At 44.4% G+C, this 12,333-nt stretch overlaps 1 protein-coding gene across 1 annotated transcript in view; it reads right to left on the minus strand.

Moving 5' to 3' along the window:
* The window catches only part of TPGS2 (tubulin polyglutamylase complex subunit 2), a 52,477-nt gene that overhangs the window by 9,230 nt on the left and 30,914 nt on the right, over positions 1–12,333 (minus strand). The window contains exon 4 of the mRNA XM_030191893.1: positions 247–378. Within this exon, the coding sequence (XP_030047753.1) occupies positions 247–378 (132 nt within the window). The remainder of the gene's footprint in view (positions 1–246; positions 379–12,333) is intronic.

Consider the following 12,333-nt stretch of genomic DNA (forward strand, 5'->3'; position numbering starts at 1 on the left):
GACTTATACGGTCTGTGCCAGGGCTGGTGGTGGGAGGCGGGGCTGGTGGTTGGGAGGCGGGGATAGTACTGGGCGGACTTATACGGTCTGTGCCCTGAAAAAGACAGGTACAAATCAAGGTAAGATATACACAAAAAGCAGCAAATATGAGTTATCTTGTTGGGCAGACTGGATGGACCGTGCAGGTCTTTTTCTGCCGTCATCTACTATGTTACTATGTTACCTATTATAATCAAAACACCATACCTTCTTCTTCTACGTCGTCTTCCAGGTCAGCAAGCGTGGGAGCATTCGGCAGATTATACATAGAAGATGATCCAAGTTGAGTCAGTTTTGAGATACTGTTGATCACCATTGAGCCCAGCTGCATGGGATAATCTGCAAACAATTGTGGCAGAGAACTTTTAATCTTCAGTTGTTCAAGGCAACATTTCAGTACAGCAGACTCAAAAGGTATATATTTCAAATTGCTGCCCCACACATATACAAAAGGTACATAAGAATAGCCATACTGGGTCAGTCTATCCAGCCCAGTATCTTGCTTCCAAGTATCACAAGTATCTGGCAGAATCCAAAAGAGTAGCAAGATTCCACGCTACTGACCTCAGAGATAAGTAGTGGCTTTCCCTATGTCTGCAATGTATGGACTTTTCCTCCTGGAACTTGTTCAAACCTTTTATAAACTCAGACACACTAACTGCTTTTACTAGATCTTCCAGAGCAACTATTTCTTGCGTGAAAAAAACATTTTCTCCTATTCTCTTTAAAATATTACCATGTAATATAGTAACATAGTAGATGACGGCAGAAAAAGACCTGCACGGTCCATCCAGTCTGCCCAACAAGACAACTCATGTGTGCTACTTTTGTGTACACCCTACTTTGATTTGTACCTGTGCTCTTCAGGGCACAGACCGTATAAGTCTGCCCAGCACTATCCCCGCCTCCCAACCACCAGCCCCGCCTCCCAACCACCGGCTCTGGCACAGGCACAGACCGTATAAGTCTGCCCAGCACTATCCTCACCTCCCCACCACCAGCCCTGCCTCCCATCCACCGGCTCTGGCACAGACCGTACAAGTCTGTCCAGCACTATCCCCGTCTCCCAACCACCAGTCCCGCTTCCCACCACCGGCTCTGGCATAGACCGTATAAGTCTGCCCAGCTCTAGCCCCGCCTCCCACCACCGGCTCTGGCATAGACCATATAAGTCTGCCCAGCACTATCCCCGCCTCCCAACCACCGGCTCCGGCACAGACCGTATAAGTCTGCCCAGCACTATCCCCGTCTCCCAACCACCAGCCCCGCCTCCCACCACCGGCTCTGGCATAGACCGTATAAGTCTGCCCAGCTCTAGCCCCGCCTCCCACCACCGGCTCTGGCATAGACCGTATAAGTCTGCCCAGCACTATCCCCGCCTCCCAACCACTGGCTCCGGCACAGACCATATAAGTCTGCCCAGCACTATCCCCGCCTCCCAACCACCAGCCCCGCCTCCCACCACCGGCTCTGGCATAGACCGTATAAGTCTGCCCAGCACTATCCCCGCCTCCCAACCACTGGCTCTGGCACAGACCGTATAAGTCTGCCCAGCACTATCCCCGCCTCCCAACCACCAGCCCCGCCTCCCACCACCGGCTCTGGTATAGACCGTATAAGTCTGCCCAGCTCTAGCCCCGCCTCCCACCACCGGCTCTGGCATAGACCGTATAAGTCTGCCCCAGCACTATCCCCGCCTCCCAACCACCGGCTCCGGCACAGACCGTATAAGTCTGCCTAGCACTATCCCCGTCTCCCAACCACCAGCCCCGCCTCCCACTACCGGCTCTGGCATAGACCGTATAAGTCTGCCCAGCTCTAGCCCCGCCTCCCACCACCGGCTCTGGCATAGACCGTATAAGTCTGCCCCAGCACTATCCCCGCCTCCCAACCACCGGCTCCGGCACAGACCGTATAAGTCTGCCCAGCACTATCCCCGCCTCCCAACCACCAGCCCCGCCTCCCACTACCGGCTCTGCTATGTAACTTCATGGAGTATCTCCTCATCTTTGTACTTTCTCCAAACAGAAAACGATTCATGTCCACCTGCTCTGCTCCGTTCAGGATTTTGTAGACCTCTATCATGTCCCCTGTCAACTGTCTCTTCTTCAAATTGAAGAACCCTACTCTCTTAAGCCTTTCCTTATACGAGAGGAGTTCCACCCCCTAATCCTTTTGGTTTCCCTTCTTTGAACCTTTTCTAATTCCGCTGTATGTTTTTTTGAGACCAGAATTACACACAATACTCAAGGTGAGGACACACCATGGAGTGATACAGAGGCATTATAATTTATTTATAGCCCACTTATAGTTCCTTGTCTTATTTTCTATCCCTTTTCTAATCATTCCTAGCATTCTATTTGCTTTTTTGGTCGCTGCCACACACTGAGCAGAAGATTTTAATGTATTGTCCACAATGACCCCCTAGATCTTTTTCTTGGGTGAAACCTAGCATCAAGTCAATACGATTTGGCTTATTCTTCCCAATGTATACCACTTTGCATTTGTCCACATTAAATTTCATCTGCCATTTCTTCCAATCTACCTACGATCCTTCTGCAAATTCTCACAGTCCGCATGTGATTTAACTTTATACAAATATACATCTTCAGAAGGAAGCATTTCTAAAATAAATTAAGATTCTTAATAGATGGTTAATCCTTTCAATTTACTCAGCTTCCAGTTTCAAGCTTCCAGTGAGGATGGAGACTCAGATGTTAACCCCTACACCAGTGTTTCTCAAACAGTTCCTGGAATACATCTGTTCCTAACTCTAGTTTTACTGGTTTAACATTATATGATGTATTTTACTTTCTGATAATATATGTAAGCCACACTGAACCCGAGTTCCACTCGGGCTAATGCAGGATATAAAGGTCATAAATAAAATAAATAAATAATAGGTAAGAAAGTATATAGAACTACAAACAGAAAAAATCTGAACGAATACTTGTATCTCTCATTAATATAACATCCTGCTTCTTGTAACTTAAAGAACAGGTGAAGAATAAGATAGGATCAGGACTTTGGGACCTTTTCTTTCTGGTACAAAAAGCACATAGTTCAAGCTTCTCCTTCTTACCTACAAATGCACTCAGTCTGCAGCCCCTCATTACCTCTCTACCCTCATCTCCCCTTACGTTCCCGCCCGAAACCTCCGCTCACAGGACAAATCCCTCCTCTCAGTACCCTTCTCCACCACCGCCAACTCCAGGCTCCGCCCATTCTGCCTCGCCTCACCCTATGCTTGGAATAAACTTCCTGAGCCCTTACGCCAGGCCCCCCTCCCTACCCATCTTCAAAGCCTTGCTCAAAGCCCACCTCTTCAATGTTGCTTGCGGCACCTAACCTTTTTACCTTTCAGGAAATCTTGACTGCCCCAATTTGCCTGCCCCTTCTTGACTGACTGTACATTTCTCCTTTAGATTGTAAGCTCTTTGAGCAGGGACTGTCCTTCTATGTTAAATTGTACAGCGCTGCGTAACCCTACTAGCGCTTTAGAAATGTTAAATAGTAGTAGTAGTAGTAAGTATCGAGCCCAGAAAGCTGCTGCTCTCCTTACAGCTTCTGTCCAGACTGAATGCTGGATCCAAGGCAAGGGACTGGCTTCATGTGCTAAATGTAGGCACATTGAATCTCTCGTTAAAAAAAGTACAAGACCTAAGGGCCTCTTTTACCAAGCTGCGGCAAAAGGGGGCCTGTTCTGGTATCGGCACATGTTTTTGACGCTGGTTGAGGCCACCTTTTACCGCAGCTGGTAGAAGGGTAGTCTTTCTTTTCTGCAGGAAATAACCGTGCGGTAAGTAAAGCACTTGCCGTGTGGCCATTTTGGGGGGGGGGGGGAGCCCCTACCGCCACCCATCGAGGTGGTGGTAAGGGCTCCTGTGCTAAGCCTAGCAGTAAACGGGCAACGCGCAGCACTGCCCGAATACCGCCGGGTACAACCGGATATGATGGTGCGCTGGGGGGTTGGAAGTACCGCCGGGCTGCTGTGGTAGCCCGGCAGTACTTCCTGTTTAGCAAGCAGTAAGCCCGCATTGGGCTTACTGCTGCTTTGTAAAAGGGGCCCTAAGAGAGGCAAGACTAAGAAGCATCTGTGACTATCAGCAATCAATCCCAAAATGCATCTCAATGCATTGGGTATCTCCAACAAAGAGATACGGTTATCAACATAAGGACGCTGGTTCTACCTTTTGGTCTACCACAAAGAAAAGAAAAGAAAGTGGAGATCAATTGTACAAGTAGTTGATCAAGGATGAATCGTGGACTCAGCAAAATGTACTCTTGGGAGTTTTGAAGACACGGAGGAGGAACCTTAAACATTTCCACCTGAGAAATAAGTTCCGGTTTATGATCTGAACTGTTGGTGCTCTGACAGAGATATAATAACTCATTAATCAAGCGAGTACTGGAGTACCCCTAAGGGACTTTTGTGTTCTCTGAGTTTCATGGACTTACCTTGAATAACTATTATATGTATAAGCATAAATGTAGTGGTTGGATGAGTGTGGTGTAGTATGAGTGAATGTATGAGTATAGAGATACAAGAACTAATTGAGCTACAAGGTTATTGAAGTGCTTATTGAAAAGATAATAAACGGAAAGTGGAAATTAACCACGCAGTCACTTGATTTAATATTCCAACAAAGAGATAGGAGATCTTGTACAGAAAGAGGAAAACAAGACACAGATCACCAGATCCTGCAAAATCAACCCACCAACTCTCGCTTCTGTTGAACTGAATGACTGGTTTACAGCCCTGGAGGTAGAAGAGCTGAAAATATCTCAAGAACAAGAGAGAACAAAGCTCAACAGTCCGAAAGCTGCTGGATCAGTGGCCAATAAGAAGTGAAAGATAGTTGTAGTTGGTGATTCTCTTCTGAGGGGTACAGAGGCGCCCATCTGCCCCCCAGACATTATGTCCAGGGAGGCATGCTGTCTGCCTGGTGCAAAGATTCGGGATGTAGCAGAAACGTTACCAAGACTCCTGAAACCTACTGATCATCATCGTATGCTGCTCATCCATGTTGGCACAAATTATACTGCTAGGTATTCTGCTGAACATATCAAATGTGACTTTATGGCTCTGGGACAGAGGGTGAAGCAGTTAGCTGAACAGGCAGTGTTCACATCGATCCTTTCTGTTGAGGGTAAAGACCAAATAAGCGAAGCTTGCAAGGATAATTCTGTAAGAGAATCCAGAATAAGAAGGTAAGAAGGCACTCCTTTCAAACTTATTCAATAGAAAAAAACCCAAAATAAAACATGGAAAAGAAAATAAGATGATACCTTTTTATTGGACATAATACATTTGTTGATTAGCTTTCGAAGGTTGCCCTTCTTCGTCAGATCGGAAATAAGCAAATGTTGGTAGATGACAGTATATATAAGTGAAACATCAAAGCATTACAGTGACAGTCTAACAGGATGGGGGTGGATAGGTGAGAGACAGGAAGAGTCGGGTGGAGACAGGAGGGTGACAAAGCAGTAATTTTATGGTTTATAATGGGCTAGAAAACCCAGATCTTTGTTAAGTCCTGTCTGGTGGGTGTCAAAATATTTAATCATTCTGACTTCAAAGGTCTTACGTTCCTGTATTGTTTTAAAGTTCCCTTTAAGGATTCTTACTATGAAATCACTGGTACAGTGTTCTGGTTTTGTAAAGTGCTGCCCCACAGGCGTGACATCTTTATTGGTATTGGCATTTTTCATATGGTGTCTATGCAAATTAAATCTCTTCTTTAGCATCTGACATGTTTCTCCAATGTAGCAGCCTTCGTTGCATTTTTTACACTGAATGATACATACCACCAATGGTCCATCTAGCCCAGTATCCTGCTTTCAACAGCGGCCAATCCAGGTCAAAAGTACCTGGCAAAAACCCAAATAGTAGCAACATTCCATGCTACCAATCTCAGGGCAAGCAGTGGCTTCCCTCATGTCTATCTCAATAGCAGACTTTGGACATTTCCTCCAGGAACTTGTCCAAGCCTTTTAAAAACCCAGATATGCTGCTGTTACCACATCGTCCGGCAATGAGTTCCAGAGCTTAGCTATTCTCCGAGTGAAAAAATACTTCCTCCTATTTGTTTTAAAAGTATTTCCACGTAATTTCATTGCGTGTCCCCTGGTTTTTGTACTTTTATGAATGCGTAAAAAATCGATTCACTTTTACCCGCTCTACACTATTCGGGATTTTATAGACCTCGGCTGCCTCTTTCCAAGCTGAAAAGATCAAACCTCTTTAGGCTTTCCTCACATGAGAGGAGTTCTATTCCCTTTATCATTTTGGTTGTTCTTCTTTGAACCTTTTTTTTTAATTCTGCTACATCTTTTTTTAGATACGGTGACCAGAATTTGAACATAAAACTCAAGGTGAGGTTGCACCAAGGAGTGACAGGGGCATTATAGTATTATTGGTGTTATCATCCCTTTCCTAATAATTCTTAGCATCCCGTTTGCTTTTTTGGCTACCGTTGAACACTGGGCAAGAAGATTTCAACGTATTGTCTACAGTAACACCTAGATCTTTTTCTTTGGTGCTCACTCCTAAGGCGGACCCTTGTCAGGATATGCATAAATATAATGAATGTGTCTATTTGCATGTTCTTTCCATGCTCCACCCATGTGTGTGCCCCCTGACAAAGTATGCATCATCAAATCATGGTGCTTACTTTTCCGCTAGTTGGATGGAGGCTGGTAATAACCCTCATCAGATTTCTAAGCTGGTGAAGGGATTTACTTTAACTTCTGATTCAGCCGTAAGCAATGAATTATTTAAGAGTTCAGGGTTCGCTGATTATTTTGAGAAAAAGGTAGCTAGCTTAGTTCCTGTGGCCCCTTTGCCTTCTGGTGAATGAAAACGAAGTTTGGGAAGATTTTTCAGAGGTAACAGAAAGTTTAGGGGGTCTTTTACTTAGGAACTCTGGTGTTTTTAGAACGCGTTAAAAATAGGCACATGCTAAAAGCTAAAGACGCCCACAGGAATGCATTGGCGACTTTAGCGTTTAGCGCATGCATTTTTTAAGCATGCGCTAAAAATGCCAGCGCGCCTTATTAAAAGACCCCCTTAGTAGATAAACACCTTTCACGTCTACATTCTTCTGTGATAGCACTGGATACATAGTAACATAGTAGATGACGGCAGAAAAAGACCTGCACGATCCATCCAGTCTGCCCAACAAGATAACTCATATGTGCTAATTTTTGTGTATACCCTACTTTGATTTGTACCTGTGTTCTTCAGGGCACAGACCGTATAAGTCTGCCCAGCACTATCCCCGCCTCCTAACCACCAGCCCCGCCTCCCAACCACCGGCTCTGGCACAGACCATATAAGTCTGCCCAGCACTATCCCTGCCTCCCACCACCGGCTCTGGCACAGACCGTATAAGTCTGCCCAGCACTATCCCTGCCTCCCAACCACCAGTCCCGCCTCCCACCTTGTTCCTTTTTCAATTTTGGTCAGGTGTAGCAAAGCATTTTTATCTTTTGTAACTCATTTGGTCAAGTTGTCTCTTCAAAAAGGAGAGGTACCTGACAATTTGAAAAAGGGTGTTATTACTCCGATTTTCAAGACAAGAAAAAAAAAGCTGAGGAGGGTTATTACTACTACTACTTATCATTTCTATAGCGCTACTAGACGTACGCAGCGCTGTACACTTGAACATGAAGAGACAGTCCCTGTTTGACAGAGCTTACAATCTAATTAGGACAGACAAACAGGACAAACAATAGATAAGGGAATATTAAAGTGAGGATGATAAAATAAGGGTTCTGAACACGTGAACAAGGGTTAGGAGTTAAAAGCAGCATCAAAAAGGTGGGCTTTTAGCTTAGATTTGAAGACGGCCAGAGATGGAGCTTGACGTACCAGCTCAGGAAGTCTATTCTAGGCATAAGGTGCAGCAAGATAAAAGGAACAGAGTCTGGAGTTAGCAGTGGAGGAGAAGGGTGCAGATAAGAGAGATTTACCCAGTGAACGGAGTTCTCGGGGAGGAATGTAGGGAGAGATGAGAGCGGAGAGGTACTGAGGAGCTGCAGTTTTTGTCCTATTTCTAATCTGCCCCTTTTGTCTTCTGTTTTAGAAAAAGTAGTATTAGAGCAACTGACAGATTTCATTGACAGAAAACAGATTTTGTCTATGTGTCAATCTGGGTACAGACATAATCATAGTATGAAGTCATTATCGGTGGCTATAATAAATGATGTCCTAGTAAAAGCAGATCAAGGGTTTGATGCAATGTGGGTGCAGCTTGATCTTAGTCCTGCTTTTGTTACAGTTTCTCTGTACTAAATTGGTTTGCTTCTTATTTGTCAAATCATACCTACATTGTAAATTGGAATCAAGAGATATCTCCTAAAAAATCTGTCCTGAGGAGTCCCTCAGGGATCTCTTCTTTCTTCTCTGCTTTTTAAATTTATATTGGGCACCGTTAGCTAAATTGTTGGAAATAATGAATGTGAACTTTCATTTTTTTGCTGATGATATTCAGTTGATAATTTTTGTGAATATAATAAAAAATTGAACAGGTTGCATACTACTATTACTACTACTTATCATTTCTAAAGCGCTACTAGACGTACGCAGTGCTGTACACTTGAACATGAAGAGACCGTCCCTGCTCGACAGAGCTTACAATCTAATTAGGACAGACAAACAGGACAAATAAGGGATAAGGGAATATTAAAGAGAGGATGATAAAATAAGGGTTCTGAACAAGTGAATAAGGGTTAGGAGTTAAAAGCAGCATCAAAAAGGTGGGCTTTCCCCTCCGAAGGGACACCACCTTGTAAGTGGTGGAGGGGCTTCCATGTTTCAATGACTCAGAGGGCTATGCTGTAGGGTTACCCATATCAGACAGGCCTCTGAGGAGAAACCAGACAAAGAGTGTCCCAACTTGGAGGATCCAAGATGGCGATGAGGGAGGACGTATGCTAGTTGAGTTCCCGTTTTACACCAGAATGCCTGAAGAAGAGGGCGCGCTCCCCAGAGAATGGGGAAGAGAAAAGGCAAAGCCGTGGTGCTGTCCTCCTCGAACACGGCTGGGGTTCCCACCACTTCTCAGTCTATTTTGGAGAGATTCGGGGTCATAACGTCGGGGATATCGGTTCTTGCTTCGGGGAACAGCAAGGCTTTATTGCCGAATCTCAGTGGAGGGAGTGACTGAGTCCCCCTATTGGCATGACCCCTCCAAGACCCGGAAATAGTAATGCTTCACTATGGAGGTCAATAATGGAAACGCCCGAAGTGGGTTAGGATTTTCATGTGACCCGAGGAGGTCCTAGCGCAGCATCGACTCGGATAATAAAACAACTAGGGGATTGGAGAGTGAGCTCTTCCCCCCGAAGATATCTGAAGCGGTTTCTGTGGAGAAATTGGACTGGATGAAGCCAATAATGTCATAATGGACATATTATAGGATCTGCAGCAGAATGTGAATAACTCTCTTCTTCAGATGTTTAAACAATTTATATTAATACTTATCTAACAAAGTGGAAGTCCAAGATATAAAAATAGAGACTTTGATTACGGAAATGGCTTCTCTATGAAAATCAGATAACTTGGTAATGAAGAATAGTTATCTTTCTTGTAAAAATTGGAATTTCTGGAGAACCAATTAAGGGAAAATAACTTTAGAATGATAAATTTACCTATAATATCCTATATATCAGCTACTGAATTCTTGAAGAAATATATCTCTGATACTTTGTTAATATCTTCTGATAGCCACCTTTTGGTGACTATCCTGCTTATAATCGAAAGAGAAAAACGCCTATATTGCGACCCAAATTGGGAGATAGACGTTTAGCTCCCAAAAACGAATAAATCGGTATAAGCGAAAGCCGATTTTGGACGTTTTCAACTGCACTCCGTCGCGGATGCGGACAAAGTTGATGGGGGCGTGTCAGAGGTGTGGCAAAGGCGGAACTGGGGCGTGGTTATCGGCTGAACAAAGATGGGCGCATTTCACCGATAATGGAACAAAAGTATGCGTTTGTAGCTAGAATTTAGGGCACTTTTCCTGGACCCTGTTTTTTCACGAATAAGGCCCCAAAAAGTGCCCTAAATGACCAGATGACCACCAGAAGGAATCGGGGATGACCTCCCCTGACTCCCCCAGTGGTCACTAACCCCCTCCCACCACAAAAAATGATATTTCACAACTTTTTATTTTCACCCTCAAATGTCATACCCTGGCAGCAGTATGCAGGTCCCTGGAGCAGTTGTTAGGGGGTGCAGTGGACTTCAGGCAGGTGGACCCAGGCCCATCCCCCCCTACCTGTTACAATTGTGCTGCTTAATGCTTAGTCATCCAACTCCCCCAAACCCACTGTACCCACATGTAGGTGCCCCCCTTCACCCCTTAGGGCTATAGTAATGGTGTAGACTTGTGGGCAGTGGGTTTTGAGGGGGATTTGGGGGGCTCAACACACAAGGGAAGGGTGCTATGCACCTGGGAGCTCTTTTACCTTTTTTTTTTGTTTTTGTGCCCCCTAGGGTGCCCGGTTGGTGTCCTGGCATGTGAGGGGGACCAGTGCACTACGAATCCTGGCCCCTCCCACGAACAAATGCCTTGGATTTATTCGTTTTTGAGCTGGGCGCTTTCATTTTCCATTATCGCTGAAAAACAAAAACGCCCAGCTCACACATTGTCGAATAAAACATGGACGTCTATTTTTTTGCGAACATACGGTTCGGTCCGCCCCTTCACGGACCCGTTCTCGGAGATAAACGCCCATGGAGATAGACGTTTTCGTTCGATTATGCCCCTCTAAAATTATATTTCCTTTAAAATCTTCTTTATCAGAGAAAAGAGATGTAAGTTTAACTGACATTTTGGAAAATTCAGAAGTTATAGATTTATTATTAGTGACTTTCGTCTTTGATTTAGATAGGAACAATGTTTTGAAATTGTATTTCCGATACATGGTTGATAGTTTTTTGGGTTCAAAGATGCATATATTTCCTGACACATCAAGGGAATCGCAGACTGGGAGGTGTGAGGTCTTGGCTTTTAAGCTAGGAATCATTGCCCTAGGTGGGACCTTCCTAGCGATTCCCTTGTAAGTGTTTTATTTCCTTATTACTTATTTGTTTGAACCTAAGAAATTATAAGAGTTTGTGGAAACAGATGAAGAATCCTCTGCAGCAACTTCCTTCAGTTACCACTGTACCAGCTGCAATAACCGATTAACCTTCCTCCCTCAGAAAATGAGAAGTGTAAGATTAACCATTTTGAGTTTTTCTTATTTTCTTTGATTGTTTTCCTGATCTTGGATCTTCCAATTGTGGACAATTATGTAAATATATATTGTTGAGAGAAAATGTTTTCCTTTTTATATTAATTTCTGTATTTCCTTACATTAATGTGATAAATGTGAATGTAATTAAGTAAAATGATAAATAAAATTAAAAAAAAAAAACAAAAAAAAAAGGGGGGCTTTTAGCTTAGATTTGAGGTCGGCCAGAGATGGAGCTTGATGTACCAGACCCGAAGTAGGCAGCAAAACCTGAAAATCAAAATTATTATTGCATGTATAGTTAAACGTGCTTTCATTTCTGTCCGGTAGGCATCCTGAGAGTGGCTTATTTCCCCCTCTCTCAGCCTCACCCAGACGTGTTTATACTTCATCTCTGGGAGGAGCAGAAGGCAGCAGCAGTGGCCCCACCTCACTGCAGATGCAGGCCCCTCCCATCATCTAGAGTTTGAAGAGGGCCGACATCCTCAATCCCAACCAATTCCTGCTCTTCGAATGTGGAAAATCTATTATATTAGAACCTTATTATCTTCTTTTTTTTTTGTTGATATTTGATGTCCTGCATGTGTTCTCCCAGACTTAATGGCAATTAAAATTCAATGCGAAGAAATGCACTTAGGGAATAGAAATCTACGGGAGACGTATGTGTTAGGTGGGTAGAGTCTGATAGGTACGGACAGAGAGAGGGATCTTGGGGTGATAGTATCTGAGGATTTGAAGGCGACGAAACAGTGCGACAAGGCGGTGGCCGTAGCAAGAAGGTTGCTAGGCTGTATAGAGAGAGGTGTGACCAGCAGAAGAAAGGGGGTGTTGATGCCCCTGTATAAGTCGTTGGTGAGGCCCCACCTGGAGTATTGTGTTCAGTTTTGGAGGCCGTATCTTGCGAAGGATGTAAAAAGAATTGAAGCGGTGCAAAGAAAAGCTATGAGAATGGTATGGGATTTGCGTTACAAGACGTATGAGGAGAGACTTGCTCACCTGAACATGTATACCCTGGAGGAAAGGAGAAACAGGGGTGATATGATACAGACG

Source organism: Microcaecilia unicolor, chromosome 2 (assembly GCF_901765095.1).
Source record: "Microcaecilia unicolor chromosome 2, aMicUni1.1, whole genome shotgun sequence".
Lineage (NCBI taxonomy): Eukaryota > Metazoa > Chordata > Amphibia > Gymnophiona > Siphonopidae > Microcaecilia > Microcaecilia unicolor.